This window comes from Canis aureus, chromosome 2 (assembly GCF_053574225.1).
Source record: "Canis aureus isolate CA01 chromosome 2, VMU_Caureus_v.1.0, whole genome shotgun sequence".
Lineage (NCBI taxonomy): Eukaryota > Metazoa > Chordata > Mammalia > Carnivora > Canidae > Canis > Canis aureus.
In genome coordinates, this window is record NC_135612.1 from 71,873,400 (window position 1) to 71,892,342 (window position 18,943).

Genomic DNA, 18,943 nt, shown 5'->3' on the forward strand with positions numbered 1-18,943 from the left:
GAGGAGGGGGAGGCACAGGGAAGCCGACCAGTGGTCCACGTCACTGTCCGTGCTGGGAATGGAGGCCCAGAGAGGCTAAGTGAGTCAGCCATGGACACACAGCCACACGGCATCCAAGCTGGAGCTCGCCAGCTACCAAGTCATTTTGACCAATGTGAAGGTTTTGGAGTCAGGTTTGAGCCCTGGGGAGAGACCCATTATGGGGCCTTCTTGAATCACTGATGTGCCCTAGGTACTGCATAGGAGTAGCTTGCACTGATTAGGTGCCTTCTGTGTACTGGGGAGAGTGCTGAGCACTTTGTAGGGATTAATTATCTCCTGAGTATGACGGGGTCTGTGTTGTTCCCTGCTGTGTCCTCATTGCACAGTAGGAGCCTGAGACAAGTGCAGTGACAGAGGCATAAAAATTAATCGATCAATGAATTAATTCCATTTATCGACCCTATGCAGTAGGTCTATTATTGCCCTCATCTTACAAAGAGTGAAAAGAGACAGAGAGGCTGAGTAACTTGCCCAAGGTCACAGAGCAGATGAATGATGGAGCCTGTCTGACCCTATCTCCAAAGCCCATTCTCTAAAGCACCGTACCACTCAGCACACTGGAGAGGCCCGAGAAACTGAGTCCGCACATCTGTGCGTCAGTCCTCAGACCTCTGCTCAGTGGAGTTTGGGGAGTCCAAGTGGCCCTGCCTCAGCTCAGGGCTATGGAAGGAGAGGGCCCTAAGCTCGGTGCTGGCCCTGATGGTGGCTCAGCCTGCTGGCTGGGAAGGGCTGTCAATGAGCTTTAGAACTTAGTGAACTTGTCACAGTTTGGGTGGGAGCGAAGCCATTCAAAGTGCATTTGCCCACACAGGACAAATGGTCAAGTCCGCCCTGCCACTTACCTGCCCTGTGACCGTGCCACCACTTCTTGACTTCCTAAGTCAGTTTCTGCATCTGTGAAATGGGCATGACACGTGACACAGACACAACAATGCTGGGAAGGGGTGTTAACTCTCTTTTCTCCCACCTCCGACTCTTGCTGCCCCCTGCCCTTCATGTCTCGGGCAGCTGCTCCCTCCTGGTCACAAGTGAGTTTCAAATAGTTGCCTTGATTCCTTCGTATGAACCTGGGGCGGCTGTTGGGCATCTCTGCACATCTGGAGTCAGGGTGCACTGATGTCTGTACTGAGAAGACTTTGCAACCCCACTCCCTGCCTCGAGGACTCTCAATGGCTTTCTGTTTCTCTTTCAACTTTTCAGTGTGGACCTTGACTTATGTATCTACAACCTTCACTTAAAAGATCTGCTGCATCTGGACACGGCACTGAGGCAGGAGAAGCACATGGTAGGTGGTCAAGGTGTCTGGCTCTCCCTTCCCTGGGTTCCAAATGCTGCCCTCTGTGGGCGCTGAGTCCTGCGTGCCCTCAGGGAATGGGTGCCAATGACATTGGAGCCAATGTGACAGGAACAGTCAGGGCATTAGGCATCAGGAAGCAAAACAGAGAAGCAATTTGTGCCTGTGGATGGGGCACAGGCTCTACTTTACTGAAAGCTGTGGGCTTAGGCAGAAAAATGAGAGCCTTCTTCCAGGGTTCACCTCCTGATGGAGACAGGTGGAAGGTACTGTGAAAAAAAGACAGCATTTTTATTATTTTTTTTGTTTAAATTCAGTTTAATTAACATATAACATATTACTAGTTTCAGAGGTAGAATTTAGTGATTTATCAGTTGCATAGAACACTCAGTGCTCATCACATTATGTACCCTCCTTCATGCCCATCACCCAGTTACCCCGTCCTCCCACCCACCTCCCCTCCAGCGACCCTCAGTTTGCTTCCTAGAGTCCAGCATCTCTTACGGTTTGTCTCCCTCTCTGATGTATCTATTTTATTTTTCCTTCCCTTCCCCTATGTTCATGTGTTTTGTTTCTTAAATTTCACTTGTAAGATCATATAATTTTCTTTCTCTGACTGACTCATTTTGCTTAGCATAATACTCTCTAGTTCCATCCATGTCATTGCAAAGAGCAAGATTTTATTCTTTCTGATGACTAATATTCCATTGTATATATACATCATATATTACGTAGTATATGTTAATAATATATGTTATATATTATATACATTCCCATTCATCTGTGGATGGACATCTGGGCTCTTTCCACAGTTTGGCTATTGTGGACATTGCCGTTATTAACATTGGGGTGCAGGTGCCACTTTGGATCACTACATTTGTATCTTTGGGGTAAATACCTAGTAGTGCAATTGCTGGGTTGTAGGGTAGCTCTAGTTTTAACTTCTTGAGGAACCTCTGTACTGTTTCCCAGAGGGTCTACACCAGCTTGCATTCCCACCAACAGTATAAGAGGGTTCCCCTTTCTCTGCATCCTCACTAACATTTTTATTTTTAAAGATTTTAAAATATTTGAGAGAGAGAGAGAGATAGAGACAGAGATAGCCACAGAGATAGTGAGAAAGGGCACAAGTGGGAAAGAGAGGGAGAAGTAGGCTCCCCAATGAGCAGGGAGCCTAATGTGGGACTCGATCCCAGGACCCCGGGATTGAGACCTGAGTCGAAGGCAGATGCTTCATTGACTGAGCCACCCAGGTGCCCCTTGCCAACATTTTTAAAGGAATGATAACAGCGACAACAATATTTATGAGCACTAACTTTGTTGATTGCTTCCTGGGTACAGGCCCTGGGAGTGTCCCACAGGTGGCTAGCCTTGAACCTCACCACACTCTGGAGAGGCAGGTGTAGCCATCCTTCCACATTACAGATGAGGAAATAGGCACAGAGAGGCCTCACCCAGAGTCATAAGGCCCTAGGTGGGAGCCGAGGTAGGCAGCCTGGTACCTTTTTATGGGAGTGTGTTCTCTGAGTGGATGAAGGAGTAGTTGAAACCGCAGATGGCAGCAGAACAAGACTGGTCTCCGCCAGATGCATGTGGTCTCCAGGTGAATCGTCACGGGTTTGACGCGGTGAGGGGGGCAGCCTGAGAGATGTGTCTCAGCACAGCTGCGGAACCCCCAGCAGGGCCGGCTGGACATCATTTCTTCCAGATTATTGGAAAAGGGATGAAACCTATAGAGGGGAGGACCGTTGGAAAGAGCAAGGGAGAAGGGCCACTGGACAGAGTGACAGACACAGACAGACATGCCCACCAGGTGCTTCGTTATGAACTAGAAACATAAACATCCAGTTGCAGATGCAGTAAAGAGAAATTGGGGCTCTGTGAGAGAAGGGGCCCCTCCTAAACAGGGGCCAGTGCTAGAAACCAGAAGTCACAGCAGGACTCCAGAAACAGAGCCTGATCCGGGGGCCCCAGCGTACCACCTGCGGGTCGGGATGGCTTCCTTTCGGCCCCATCCCGACCCGCTTACAGGCAGGTGGCCCTGGCAATCCTCTCAGAGGCTCTGCGCTCCCGAGGGTCAATTGTTTCTGTGCTCAGAGCCCCATCCAGCTGGCGAGTGACATGGTACTGGCTGCCTCGCCCCCGGAGCAGCCAGCAGATGCCCGCAGGGAAGCAGCCTGCTGTCATGGAGAAAGCGTCCACCATCACTCATCTGCCCATCTGGTCTGTGGCAGCCTCTCCTCCCTGGCAGGCACAATACCAGGGATGGCCCCCACCTGTCTGGAGCCCACTCTCCGGGGGTAGGAGGACGGGAGAGATGGCACAAATGCGCCACGACAGACAGCAGGACCTAGCAAACAATTTGGTGCTGTAAGCATGTGTAAGGGGGGACCAAGTGAGAGTAGGGGAGATGACCAGGCTTCCCTGGAGGGAGACACATAAGCTGGAACCTGGGGAAGGAGCTCTAGACTAGGAGTCAGAGACTTGGGTTCTAGTCCAGCCTCCCACACGTATGAGCTGTGTGACCTTAGGTAAGTCACTTCCCCTCTCTGGGCCACTTTCCGAAAGGAATAAAGATAATGTTTTTCAGCTTTTATCCCACAGAATTACTAGGAAGTGAAATTGTCCTACTTCGAAGGGTCTCCATAGGCAGAGCTCCAGGTTCTGCTGGGCTGCGCTGTGTGACCAGCATCATCACAGCACCACTTGTTAAGCACACATACTCTCCGAGCTAAGACTCTAGCTATCTGATCTCAATTAAGCCTTACAGCTATTTTTCAATCACAAAATACCAGAGACTGAGAGAGGTTGAGTCAGTTGTCCAAAATTGCACAGCTGGTGAATGGCAGACACAGAACCCAAGTGAGGTCTGTCCGAGTGCAAGGTCTGTGTGCCTGAACATACAGCAGGCACTCCATAGACATGTGCCCCCTGCCTACTGACGCCACCGTGGGGCCTGCTCTCCATGGGTGGCCTTTCCCTCCCTGCGGGGAGTATCTTCACTATGCAGGACCTGTCGAAACACACAAGCTCTCATGGAGACCTCAAGATTCATTTCTCTGGTAGACATGTCACCACAGGTCAGTTCAGATGTGACTCAGATTGCAGATGGCATCACACACAGACCTGTGGGATTGCTGTCCTGTACAGCCGAAACTACCCTAATACTGTGTGTCCACTATACGTCAATAACAAATTAAAAAATAAAAGTGACTCAGACCAGATGTGACCGTCATGCAGCCCAGGAGCTCAGAGCTCCCTGGTGGCCTTGGAGGGAGAAGCTGGCACTGGGCTTGTCAGGAGGTGGAGAGAAGCTGCATTTGACAGCATTAGAAGTAGAATGACAGAGATGAGAACAGATTAGGGGATGTGTGTGTTGAGGGAGGTGCCAAGAGAAGGATCATTAGGCCTAGGGGATTCTCCTGGTGCCGGGACATTCTCCATCTTGATTGTGGCAGTGATTGCATGAATCCGTACTTGGGGTAAAGTTGCACAGAAATGCACATGCACATGCACACCAGTACATGTGACAATCAGTGGAACTGAGTGAAGTCTGTAGTAAACTGCGTCAGCCCAATGTCAGTAACTGTTTTGGGATTTGATATTATACTAAAGTGATGTCCCAGGTCACCCAGGGAAAGAACACATGGGACTCTGTACTGGTTTGATACTTTCCTGAGCTTATAATTTTTCCAAATGAAAAATTTTTTTAATTGAAGAATGAGACAAGACCTGTGCATATCACTGATTCAGTCTGGGGTCAAAAAGAAAATGGGTTTGAGACCAACATCTCGAGATACGAATGTTACCTTACGTAGTCTCAAATTCAGTGAGTAGAAAGCCAGGATGTCACTGTGTTCCTAGAGCTCGTTAGCACTGACAAGCATAAGGACAGTTCTGGGTTCTGTCCCTCGTGGGCCAGTTACCCAGATTTCTCAGCTAAAGAGTTCCTTGTCTGTAAAGTGGGGAAGATTGTACCAATGTCCTATGTGCTATAAAAACCAAATGAGATTTTTTTTTAAAGATTTTATTTATTCATGAGAGACACAGGGAGAGAGGCAGAGACACAGGCAGAGGGAGAAGCAGGCTCCCCCATGGGAAGCCCAATGTGGGGCTCGATCCCAGGGCCCCAGGATCACACCCTGAGCCAGCAGCACTCAACCACTGAGCCACCCAGGTGTCCCCCAAATGAGATTTTATATATATATAAATCCAGCCATGCCTGTTCTTGACTCTTGCCCACGGCTGCCTCCAGGCTGTAACAGCAAAATCCAATGGTTGCAAAAGTGATAGTATGGCCTGCAAACCCAGGAACTGTTACGATGTGGCCATCTACAGGAAAACATCTACTGAGCCCTGTACTAAAGTGCCTTACCACACAAATATGTCTGACCTCTGAAGCAGTTCAATGGAGGAGTGATACGCTTTTCTTTACGGGAAATGGTACTGCAGCAATTAGATGTCCAGAAGCAGACACAGACGAACCTTAAGCCGAACCTCTGCGTCATGCAAAAATGAACTCAAAATGCATCACAGACTTAAATGTTAGATGCAAGACTATACATCTTCTAGAAAAAAAACAAGAGAAAATCTTCAGGATCTCGAACTAGGCAAAGAGTTCTTTCTTCGACTTAACACTGAGGGGGTGACCCACACAAGGGAAAACTAATATAGTTTTTTTTATAATATATAATTATTATTATATAATACATGTAATTATATATATTATATATAGCATATATAATTATATAATATAGCCATCAAAATATAAAACTTGTGGTCTACAAAAGACCCTGTTAAGAGGATGGGGAGAAAGAGGGGGTTTGCAAGCCATGTATCAACAGAGGACTCCCACCTAGAACATATAAAGAATGCTCAAACCTCACAAAGAAGTAAACAATCCAATCAGAAAAATGGCAAAAGCCATGAACAGTCATTTCACCAAAAAGGATATACAGTCGGGAGGAAAATGCACACACACAATCAGATCAAAAATGTTCCACAGCATTAGCCATCAGGGAAATGCAAATTAAAACAATGAGGTATGTTTTTAAAAAATGAGATATGAGGGATCCCTGGGTGGCGCAGCGGTTTAGCGCCTGCCTTTGGCCCAGGGCGTGATCCTGGAGACCCGGGATCGAATCCCACGTCGGGCTCCTGGTGCATGGAGCCTGCTTCTCCCTCTGCCTGTGTCTCTGCCTCTCTCTCTCTCTCTCTCTCTGTGTGTGACTATCATAAATAAATTAATTAATTAATTCAAAAAAATAAAAAAATAAAAAAAATGAGATATGACTACACACCTATCGGAGTGGCCAAAATAACAAATGGTGATACCACCAGATGCTGGTGAGGATGGGAAGAAACTGGATCCTGCATGCATTGCTGGCGGGAATGTAGCATGCCACACTGAAAAACAGTCCATTTCTCACAAAACCCAGCAGTTGCACTCTTGTGCATTTACCTTAGAGAAACATGTTCACACAGAAACCTGTATGTGGATATTCTTAACAGTTTTATTCATAATAGCCCCCAAACTGGAAACACCTAGATGTCCTGCAGTAGGCGAATGGTAGGTGTGGAGACAGCACCCTTGGACATTCCTGGGTATCCTGCCTTATGGGAGGACCCTTTCTGGTTCAGAGGATGACGCCATCCATCGAGACAGGAGGCTGGAATGGACAACTTTATACATCTCAGTTCCAAACAACCCTCCCTCTGATTCTTCCCATGAAGAAGCATCACCCCTTTGCCTTTTTGGTTTCCTTGACTCCTGTAGGGAACACAGAAGGAATGGCAGAGTAGGCACTTAATGAAGATTTCTTGAATAAATAGACAAAAAGCAAAAGAAGTGAAGCATTTTTCCTTAGAGGCTTCATGAAAATACAGTCCATTATAGGCTATTGTCATGATTTATAATGATAGATTTTCCTATAGCAAAAATGTATGTGCATGTGAATAGATAGATGGGAGGGAGGAAGGGAGGGAGGGGGAGATACCATTTCTAAGCCTTTCTCTTTGTTATGTCTCCTTCCGTGGCAGTAGATGTTTATTCAGATTTTTAAAATGTGCCTCCTGGATCTTCTTCCTAAAAAGAAGTCGGATGATGAATTATACCAGAGGATTCTTTCGAAACAAGAAAATGTAAGTCTTCAACCTATATTTCAAAGTTACTTAAAAATAGTTTATCGCAACATATAAAACATAGTAGTATAAGAAACTATTTTTGCTTTCATGTGTGAAAATTATTGCAATACATGCTTTTGAACAAATGTAACCGTAGAAATATGTGTACGTGTATAAAAATGACCATAGGTATTAATAATTTTGGAAAAATACTGAAAGCAAGGAAAAAGAGAAGAATGTTGATCATACCTGCTACTCACAGAGAACAAGTAACCGTTATCTTCTCCACAAGGTTGGATATTTTTACTTATTCATCTTTAAAGATTTATTAGAGAAAGCAAGAGAGAGTGTGGGGAGGGGCTGAATGAGAGGGAAAGAGAATCTCAAGCAGACTCCATGCTGAGCGCAGAGCCTGACTTGGGGCTAGATCCCAGGACCCTGAGATCATGACCTGAGCCAAAATCAAGAGTCAGACACCCACCCGACTGTGCCAACCAGGCACCCCTAGGTGGTTTTTTTTTCTTAACTATTTTACTTATTGATTTAAGAGAGAGAGAGAGAGAGAGAGCCCACAAGTAGGGGAGGGGCGTGGGGGCAGGCGGAGGGAGACCTCTGAAACCTCCCTGCTGAGCAGGGCATCCAACATGGGGCTCGATCCCAGAACCCTGGGATCATGACCTGAGCCAAAATCAAGATTTAGATACCAACCAACCAAGCCACTTTGGCGCCCTAAGTTGGGTATTTCTAAATGCCTAATTGGTTTATTGGTTTTAATTATGCTACTGTACATCCTCCTCCTCCCGGGTCTTCTATACGCAGCTGACGTTGCTTTCTGTGCAGTGAAACAAGCCGGGTTTTGCCATCTGACTGGGAGAGGTTGATATCCTGGTCCTTCATTTCTCAAACGCTCAGCATCCCAGTTCCTCCTGCGCCAGGGGATCATGACTCCATCCTGGCGGACCGTGGGAGGGCCAAGAGAAATGTGCAAGAGGCGCGCAGCAGAGCGATGGTCAGACTGTGAATCGGGATCGCTGCGCACATCCTGAGCGCCACGGCCGTCATCTTCATCATCTCCGTCATCAGCCTCCTCGCCAGCACCGCTGCCATCTTCGCCACCGCCATGAGATGTGGGGGTGGGGGGAGGGTGTTCGTCCCCCACTGCTCCGGATCCCCTGCGGAAGAATGAATCCCCGCGCACAAGGCAGGAGGTGGTGCGCGGGCTCGGCCACCGTCCGCATCCTCGACCGCTGCCACCAGGGCCGCCTCCAGCAGGCAGTGCACACGGCGCGCTTCACACCTGCTTTTATTCCATCTTCACGGCAGCTCAGGGAGCGGCTGTCGTCGTTTCTGTTTACAGCTGAGGAAGCTGAGTCCCAGTGACTCCCCAACGAATAAACAAGGATGATGGTCCTGGTGGTTCTGCACCCACTGACGAGGCGGGGCCGCAGGGGCGGATCAGGGCTTCCTTAGAACGCTCGAGGAGGGGTGGCACGCTCGGAGGAGGGCGCGTCGCGGGCGGCGGGGCTCAGGGACTCCGTGCACAGGGTCCCGGGCCAGGCCGGCCACCCCGGAGGCGAGCCCTACGTCGACCAGCGCACCCGGGCGGAGGCCGCGCGGCAGCCATGACCTCCCCAGGAGCGCTCCACGCAGAAGAGGAAGAGGCGGGACAAGCTACGGGGACGCACTTCCTGCTGCCGAACCCACCAATCACGTCGCATCCCACCCTCCCTGGGGTGTAGGGAGTACTCCTTCCCCCACGGAAACCAGAGGAGTGGAGGAGAAGCATTCCGTCACCCCCATCCAGGTCATGGCATTTTCCAGGACTTCCTAAGAAATAAAGGACACCAATGCACCATGTTTTGTTTTGTTTTGTTTTGTTTTTTAAAGATTCTATTCATTCATTCATTCATTCATTCATTCATTCATTCATTCATGAGACATACAGAGAGAAGGAGAGACATAGGCAGAGGGAGAAGCAGGCTCCTGGCAGGGAGACTGATGTTAATTTACCATGTTTAAAAGCATGTTTTGGTTTGTTTGGTTTGGTTTTGTTGTTTTTGTTTGTGTGTGTGTTTTGTTTTGCTTTGTTTTGTTTTGTTTTTTTAGCAGGGAGGGAAAACTATAGAAGAATCTGGTACTCTTAAGACTCTATGTTTAAGGAGGAAAATACCTTTCTATCATCAAGCCTTAAGTAGGACCATGCCTAGATCAGTTAATCATGGTTAAGAAATATTTTGTGATAATGTGGTGAAAGATAAAAGGGTCTCTCTTCTAGGATTTAAGATATGTTGGATTTTTCCTTTGTTTATTTGCTGTTTTTTTTTTTTTCTTTCCCCTCTGTTTCCCCCAGGATTTGGCAGAATTAGAAAAGGGACTTCAGGGCAAACTGTCAAACACAGCAATGTTAGGAGCTGGTGATTCTGAATACATCACTCTGGCAGATGTGGAAAAGAAGGAGCGAGAATACTCTGAGCAGCTAATAGATAATGTACGTGATGGATTTTTCTCCTTTTTCCATATAAAAACCATGGTTTCTGGGACAGTTAAATTGGTGAGATTAAAGAGATGGCACCTGGAAGCATGTTTGAAATCCCTAACGTGTTCTACCCCAGAGCTCGGGATCCAGGGTTGGAAATTACTTAATAGAGAAAGTATAATCAAAGGGCCAAAATTTACAGAGGTTTTTTTCTTTTTAAATGAATTCTCCTTTTTTAAATTTTAGATTGATTTTTTTTTGTCATTCAGAGCAAAGATTGTTCTCACCCTGTATGTCTAATCCATGGTAACCCCATGGATTAGAGCAGATGCTAGCTTCTAACTTCTCCAACCCCAGACATCATCACTCATAAAAGCCTACTTTAAATTTCAGAGAGGGTGGCTTTCCTCAAATATCCCTTTTTGCTTTTCAGTTCCACTACCCCCATTCCTATATTAGGTATGAAACAAAGAGGGTGTTTTGTTTTGTTTTGTTTTTTGCATTTTGTTTTGTTTGTTTGGCACTCAAGCACTGGGCTGCACACTGGAAATCAAGAACTACCTTAGATCTGGCCCTGCTGGGGAGATGCATAGGCTAGCATAGTAGGGGGACCCACAAGTGAGCATAAAGACTTTATTTTTTTAAGATTTTATTAATTAATTAATTTATTTATTTATTTATTAATAATTTATCTCTCATTTATTAATGAGAGACACAGAGAGAGAGAGAGAGAGGCAGAGACACAGGCAGAGGGAGAACCAGGCTCCATGCAGGTAGCCCGACGTGGGACTCGATCCCAGGTCTCCAGGATCAGGCCCTGGGCTGAAGGTGGCGCTAAACTGCTGAGCCACCCAGAATGCCCAGATGAGGACTTTATAGCTCACAAGTGTCATGATAGATGAAAACACTGGAAGGCAGAGGCACAGTGGTGAGAGGAGGAGTCTGTTTTATCCTAGGGTTAGGAAAGTCTTCATAGAATAAAGGATACATTGAAAGGCCTTTTGGGAGAAGTGTGGGTGGATGCTGGCCAGTGGGCAGGCAAAGGAGGGAGCCAGGGAGAACTAAGGATCAAGCAGAGCAAGATAAAACCAGAGATCTGGCCCGAGGATTTTCATCTTGTGCCAAGGAGATGGGAGTCACTGCAGGTTGGTAGCAGAGGGTGCCTGGATCCATTTCTGTTTTAGAAGGACCGCTCCAGCTACTCAGTGAAGGATATGTGTGTGCTCTCTGGCTAGGGCAGTAGGGAAATCTCGTGAAGACAATTGCAGTAGGAGCAGAGAGGTAAGAAAGAGTGGGAGAGCTGATAGGGTAGCAGATAATGAGGTTGAGGAGAAGAGGATGTTAAAGATTAGTTCTGTGGAAATAAGGATCCCAGAAGAAGAAGCAAGTTGGGAGGGGAGCTGGTGAGTCCTAGCTTGACATCTTAAGATGGAGATGCCAGAGGATGGAGAGTCTCCACTAAGCTTGTGTCAAAGGACATAGGAAGCGAGGATGTTCATGGCGTGAGTGGCAGAGACAGGGTGCTCAGCCTGGATTCCTGGATCCACGGGCTCCCCAGAGCAGGAATATCTGTTGAAATATCTGTCTGTATATTTCAGGCAGATGATTCATAGTAAGCCCATGATTCTCTGACGTATGGTGACCTCCCATAGTGGAGATGCCCCAGCCTAGGGTGTGTGTAGAATGGATAGAGAAAGGAGCCTGGTGCCCAGTCTTGGATCCTGCCAGCATTTAAGGAGGAGTAGCCAAGGAGAACTGAGACAAGAAGGGAGAATATGGACTTTGAGGGATCTGGATGAAATCATGTCACAGACTCCAAGGGAATCAAGAGTTTTTAAGAACAGAGTGGGTGTCCTGGCTCTCTGGGGCTGGAGTAGAAGTGGCAATGCCAGCTGGAATCGGACTCTGTTTGGAGGTGTGCAGGGTGCCACAGGTGATAGTCACATTTTCTTAGTGCAGTCTGGAAGGAGGTCATCTGGTGGGAAAGCAAGAGGGAGGCCGGAGGTTTAATGGATGGGCTGTTGCCCACCAGGACACATAGCAAGTCCTGAGGGCATGAGGTGCACACCGGCATGGGCTTCCTCTCAGCCATGTGCAGCCCCTGTGTGGTGGCTGGTCAGAATGACTCAATGTTTCAGAGTGCGTTTGTCTCCACCTTTTGCCAGTGCAACAAGGTCAGGGTGGGCTTCTGGTGCCGCTAAGACCCGAGCCCTCCTACGCCCTGTGCAGCAAGAGGTGGCCAGATGAATTCAGAGTTGGAGAGGCGGAGCCATGGTGGAGAAAACCACAGCTGGGAGAGTTCAGTGAGCCTGCACCACCTCTGCCCCTGCCTCCCAGCCCTGTGACCTTTCACCAGTGACCTAACTTTCTCAGCCTGTTGCTGCAGCTGCCAATACACATTTTACCCGGACATAAAACGCGTGAGCCTGGCCCCTACCTGCATGCCGCAAGGGGAGGTTGTCACGACCACTGGTATCCTCGTTCTCAGTGCTCTGGGAGGCTGGATGAGCCCCAACGTTCCAAGCCACTCAGTGATTTCCACGTCTCCTCCTGATAAGATGAGGGGGGAGAAAAAAGATTTTAAAGCAGATTGTTTTCATGGTCAGCATTGTCTCTGCCATATTGCTCTTTTGTACTTTTAGGGCAATAACTAAAATTTAAACAGCCATTTGTGCTTTTATTTCCAGAACATGTTTAATCCCTCTTAGAGATATGGAGCCTCCAGGAGCACACTGTCGAATTTCACGCACTCCCCAGGCAGCAATCCTGGCCTGTTTAAGGGTCTTTAAGCTGTTTACTCTGGGTGATCTCATTGTGCTTGACTTCTTTATCAGCAGAGCACTGGTGTTTGCTGAAAAGCCACCTCGAAGCTGACTGGCACCTACAATATGCCAAGGAGGAACCTCTCTGTAGAACTCGATTATTGCCAAGATAAACTCGCTCCGAATTGCAGAAGTATTTAGAACCTCAGTGTGTGATAAGGAATGAATTGTAATTCTCAAGAATGAACCACCTAGCTTTATGGCTTTCTTAAATACGTTTTCTGCACCTACCTCTTGCTTTTCATTCTCATTTCACAGATGGAAGCTTTCTGGAAACAGATGGAAAACATCCAGCACTTTCTTATGGACCAATTTAAGTGTTCCAGCTCCAAAGCCCGACAGCTCATGATGACGCTCACGGAAAGAATGATTATAGCCGAAGGGTTATTGCATGATTCTCAGGATTTGCAGGCTCTGGTATGCTGGAGGGGGCAGGGAGAGAATCTGAAGATACTCACACTAGAGATGTGGAATCCATAAGCTTGATATGCCATAGACATCCAGTCGAACTTGATGGGGATATAGAGCCCCGAGATGGAGACATAGAGGCCAGAGATGAGGATATAGAGCCCGGAGAAAGGCAGTGAAGCAAGCCAAACAGCAGGCCATCTATCTGTCTGTCCATCTATCCATTCACCCATGTATCCATCTGTCTTTCTATGCATCCATTTATCCATCTGTCCATCCATCTTTCCATCCATCTGTACAGCCATCCATCCATTCCTTAAGCGGGGATGCTGGCCAGCTTTGTGTTGTGACAGCATAGAGCACTGGCTCCGAGTCCTGAATGCACACTTAAATTATCTGGAAGCTTTAAAACGTACCGATGCTAGAGTCCCAGATGGGACCCCACCCCAGAGATTCTGACTAATAAGTCTGGATTTTTTGGAGCTCCCAGTGACCACAATGAGTAGTCATAGTTGACACCCACTTATGTGGATGGAGCTTCATTTGCTCTCCTGATGGCTCCATGAATCACCTGAGGAGCTCTCAGAAATTGCCTGTGCCCAGACCTTATGCCCAGAGATCCAATCTCACTGATCTAAAGTGAAGCCCTGGTATCGCTGGTTTTAAAGCTCCCCAAACATTTCTGATATATTGTTGGAGATGCAACCCACTGATACAGAGGAATCCACAAATCTGACTTGGAACCTAGGCTCAGCCACTTGAAGATGTGTAATCTTGAACCAGTTAACCTCCCAGAGCTTTAGTTACTCTCTTTATAAAAGAGTGGTCCAAGAAATTTCTGCAGACAGGGCCTGGGGAAGTGCTCTGTGACCCATTGCCCTAGTCACCACGGGGTTTCTCAGCAGTGCTTTTGGCCTTGACCTGCCTTGTACAAGGCCCAGGGCTCACTATGAACCCATTTCCCCTTCTGACCTTGGAAACTCATGAAACTCCATTTCAGAGTTTCTGAAACTCTGCACCCACCTGGGTTATACCCAGCTCAGAGACCTGCAGTGGCTGCCCTGCGTTTGGCTCAGAGCCTTGGTGGCTTAGATCCAGGGAGCAGTTCGTGCTGCTTCTCCACAACCACTGTGGTCCGTGGAGCAGTGGCATCAGTAGCCCCCAAGAGTTTGTTAGAAATGCAGAACCTTCCTACCAGAATCAGGATATGCATTTTAACAAACTCCCTGGGTGCAACAGCTGTTTGTGAACTTGATGTTTGCTCATTGTGTAAACATACAATCTCCTTTTTCTCCTTGGCACTGCTAGAAGGTAGGCATGGCAGAGATTTTATTCCTGATGAGCAGAGTGAGAGACAACTAAGTGACTCACCTAGAATTCATGTGCTGTCTAATAACACCGCTGGCCCCAGATTCGCCGTCCAAACCCTGTGAATGGGATTTTAATTTGATAAGGCTGCTGATATTAATGCTTATCAAAAGAGAAAGATTTTTTCCCTTTTTCTTTCTTTTTAATTATTATTCTGACAGCAGGATATTGATGCAGAAAAAAAAATGTATCCTTAGCTGACTTCATTCCAAGTATTAGCCAGTAACTTCCAAATAGAATGAAGGGAAGGAATTATCCAGGTTATCATTATGCCCTTCTCTTAACCAACATTTGATGAGTACCTACTTATGGGCCACGTTCTGTTATAGAAACAGTATTACAGACTCGAGCCAGAGACCTGAGTTCAAACCTACAGTCTTGCTGCTTATTAGCTGGATGACCTTGAGCAGGTTACTTAACCTCTGTGCCTCAGTTTCATCATCTAAGTGGGGATCAGAATAGCACCTGCTCTGAGAATATTAGAGAATGGACAATATGTAAGGCCTTTGGAAGAGATCCTGGCACATGGGAAGCAATCAGTGTGTTAGTGACTAGACTTCTGTGGGCCATGTGTCCAGGCAATCAGACATTAACAAATCATCACGGTGATACAGGCAAAGCGCTGTAATCTGTGATTGTATAGAAGAAGGATGCTGTGCCTGCATCCTAGGTACCCATATATTTTTTTTTTCCATATCTAGTAACATGTTGCTGATAAACTCCAGAAGGCTGTAAGTTTTGGGTCAGTGTCTGAGCATTCTGGCCTGGGCCGTTGGACCCATAATGTTCACATGGCATCACTGAATATCAAACTGACAAGGTTCTGGAAAGGGCCCCAGAGGCTGTGAGAATCATTCTCCTGGGATGTTTGACAAAAAGCCATCCCAAGAGTGATGCCAGGGGCTTGTAGATAATTATGACAGGAGCTTGCATTCATGAGTGATGACTATGTTCTGGCTGCTATTTTAAGTGCTTTATGCATTTTAACTTAATTTTCACAGCAACTCTGTAAGTTTGATGTCCGAGGAGGACACCGTACCCAAAGTCTGCAGCTCTGACAGTGGAGCCAGGTTCTAGCCCAGGCGCTGCTGAGGACCTTCTGCACTCTCAGAGCAAGGGGGCCTCACCTCCCATCTGGTATCCCTCTGCCTATGCTCACCTCTTTCCACTCCTGTCTGCCTTTGAATGTAAATCTGGAGGTTGTGCGGTCACTCCTGAGCCAGGAACGCCTCCCTATGCTACCTGAGAGGTGGGGGCAGCGGGCGGTTTGGGAGAGCTTCTCACCAGTGAGGCCTGGTCTGGGTCCCTTGTGAGCAGACTTTCCCCGAGGTTGCAGGGCCCCCCAGCGCTTATCCTCTTGCACCCCCTAGTGGTTGTGAGCCTGCTGACCATGGTCGGGTGTCTAACTGAAGAAAATTCAAAGCCTTGGTCCTTGGGCTGGTCATGTGGCCTTCCGGAACAAACCTCAGCATTCTTGTCTGTAACTGGGGGGTCCTGATCCTTGCCCTGCTCACACGTTGTTGGAACACAACCAGTGCAGCTCAGCAAACAGTGAGGCCCAGGCTGGGCAGAGGGTGACCCACCTGGGATGGTCCCTCGTGATTAGCTCCTTAAAGACAGAAGCACATGGGGCCCGCTGGGGGTGAGGACGAGCAGGGAAGGCACTGCACCCCACAGCCCAGCAGGACAAGGATGAGTAGGACTTAGCAGGCAGAGGAACAAGAGGAACAGGAGAATGCTCCAGGTGGAGGACTCCGAGTGTGTGAGGGCCCAGCAGAGCTGAGAGCCAGGCATGCTGGGTGGTCCTGAGCACGAAGGTGTGTGGACAAGGCTGGGGCAAAGCCAGGCCGGGTCCTCAGGGCCTTGAGTGCCATGCCCTAGGGTTCAGACTTGGTTTGAAGGCAGTGACTGGAGGGTTTGTGCTGTTAGCACGGCCATGTGTCTGCCTCTGAGAGAGGCCCCTGTCTGCCATGTGGGGGCAGGGGGAAGGCTGGGACAGCAGGGCAGGAGTGAGCAGGGCCTGCACCCCTATGACTGGGCCCGGCAGAAGGGAAAAGGGGGCTCTGAAGATGCAGGATTACAGGCGTAGAGGATGAGAAGGGGGCTAGGGGACGAGAAGGGGGCTGAGGCTGGCTTTGGCCCTCTACTGGTGCCGGGCCCAGCTGGGAGTGGCATCTTTCCTCTGGGACGAGGGGCCTCCTGGACACAGCAGTGCTCCCCTTATTCCATATTCCTCACACTCATTCTGCAGGACGAGCAGCTGCCCTCTGAGGCTTCCGGACCCACAGGGCCCTGTCTGTCTCTGGTCAACATTTCCTGCCCCAGGGAGGTGTCTTTTCCAGGAGTCTTGTCCTAAGTGTTGATGCCTTGGTGGGGCAGGGAGGGAGCATGTTCTAAAGTCTGACCTCCAGGGAACCACTCATAAAATCAGTCTCACCTTGGAAAATCTTTTCAAACCCTGTGTCCCAGGCTTTCTGAGGCTCAAAAGCCAAGAGCTCCTGTAACTTTTGTTGTTGTTTGCCTTTCTCTTCAAGGCTGTGGAGGCCAAAGGCCCCAGCGGCTGGGGAGGGATGACTGTAGAACAGTGGCTTTCCCTCCTTGGCCACGTGCTGGTACTGAATCCCTTCCTGGAAGATCAGGCCCCTGAGGAGTGCTCACTGTGTACTAAGTTCTTTATATCTGTTATCCTGTGTCAGGCTCGCCCCCTCCCCACAAGGGGCAATTTTGTCTGTAACCAAGGGGCAGAGCCTGTTGGTCTGCACTCTGCTCGCAGGGAGTCGGGGTACCAGGAGGGAGCCTGCTGCCCTGGGCAGATCCTTGCTGCTGGGCGCTGACCCAAGGTGTTTCCCTTCCCAGGACGCCCTGGAGAGAACAATGGGGCGGGCGCACATGGCCAAAATGATCGAGTCACTGAAGCTGCAAATCCAGGAGGAGACCAAATGCCGGCTGGCTGCCCTGTCCCGCAGCCTGGAGCTGCTGACCGTGGAGGGGAAGCTCTCCGGGCGGCAGAAGGAGGAGCTGCTCACCCAGCAGCACAAGGCCTTCTGGGGGGAGGCAGAGCGCTTCGGCAGGGGTGAGTGAGCTGGGGCCCGATCTGGGGTGAATAGCCCTCTTGTGCTGGGGGTGGGGGACCCTGGGGACAGTCAGAGACATGGAGCAGTACATGGGAAACAAGCTCCGGCTGCTGTGACCCCCCTCTGCCCTTGGGGACCATGTCACTTAGCTTCTCCAAGCTTTGCTTGCTTCCCCATAAGGCTGTCCCTAGGCTGGGGGATGGCCCACTGGATTTAGCTGTCAGTGATCTGGGCTGATGGAGGCCCCAGTGTCCTGCAGCAAAAGCACCTGAACTCTGCAGAGGACAGAAGGGCCGAAATGCCCAGATAAGACACATATCACTCGGCTGCAGCGCATGGCCCTACCCAAGTCACAGGGGCCTGCTTAGCAGCAAGTACACAATGACTGACCATATGGGGCAGGAGAGGGAACCCCATGTGGGTATTTTCCATACCCCAGCTCCTGGGGCAGACCCTGAGAGGTGGGTAGCTCAATGTTCAAGACTCTGAGGGCATCTGAGACTTAGTCCAGGTCACATCATTAGAAAGAAGAAACCCACATCTTTCAACTGCAGGGCAGGTGCCACTTCTGCCACCAGCACTGGCTGCCCCGGGCCCTTGGGAGGAGAGCTCATTGGGGGTCCCCGTGTTGGTCCGAGGCCGCATGTTTGCCTGGGGCCATGAGTGGAGGCACAGAGGTGGGGAGCAGGAGTCCCCTCCAGGTCTCCGAACATCTGCAGGGCACTGAGTCTGTGTGCTTCAGTTTCCCCAGTGGCTCCTGATGCCCACACGGGTGTGGACACTGTAGGACCAGGGAGTCTCCAGGTGTCTTGTCAGCTCGGGCCACCGTATGAAGATAGCACAGACCGGGGGGCTTACACAACAGGCTTCTCTTTTCTCCCAGTTCTGAAGGCAGTAAAGTCCAAGATCAGAGCACCAAGCCGATTCGGTTCCTGGCAGGAAACCTGCTTTCAGACAGCCACCTTCTCTGTGTGTGTGTACTCACGTGGCAGAGAATGAGCTTTCTTACACCTCTTCCTCTTCTTATAAGGCACCAGCCTTATGGGATGAGGATCCCAGCCTCACAAATTCATTTAGCTTCCAAATGTAGTCCTGCGGGGGTTAGAGCTTTAGTGTTTCAGTTTGGGCAGACGGGGTCCAATCCACAGCACCAGGTGTTCGTTGCAGCCAGTGGCCTGGTGTTGCGTCTGCAGTGGCTCACGGCCCCTCCACCAGACCTGCCCGCTGCCTTTCAGAGATGGGGTCAGAGGGCAGGCACTCGGAGCCAGGACCTCAGGACTCCAGTCAGGCCATTCCAGGAGGCCCTTGTCACTTGGCGTCACGGCTTCTGTGACCG

The 18,943-nt window shown here is 49.2% G+C and overlaps 1 protein-coding gene and 1 long non-coding RNA gene across 3 annotated transcripts in view; one reads left to right on the forward strand and one right to left on the reverse strand.

Annotated features, from left to right (window-relative positions):
• Positions 1-18,943, forward strand: part of EVC (EvC ciliary complex subunit 1) — a 66,090-nt gene that overhangs the window by 11,775 nt on the left and 35,372 nt on the right. For both annotated transcript variants that reach the window (XM_077878670.1, XM_077878671.1), the window contains exons 5-9: positions 1,243-1,327; positions 7,379-7,477; positions 9,810-9,947; positions 13,016-13,174; positions 17,390-17,606. In XM_077878670.1, coding sequence (XP_077734796.1) covers positions 1,243-1,327; positions 7,379-7,477; positions 9,810-9,947; positions 13,016-13,174; positions 17,390-17,606 — 698 coding nt within the window. The remainder of the gene's footprint in view (positions 1-1,242; positions 1,328-7,378; positions 7,478-9,809; positions 9,948-13,015; positions 13,175-17,389; positions 17,607-18,943) is intronic.
• Positions 6,830-9,098, reverse strand: LOC144301531 (uncharacterized). The gene is made up of 3 exons (XR_013368339.1): positions 8,168-9,098; positions 7,333-7,421; positions 6,830-7,106 (listed from the first exon to the last, which is right to left on the reverse strand). It is a non-coding gene; the product is annotated as an uncharacterized LOC144301531 (long non-coding RNA).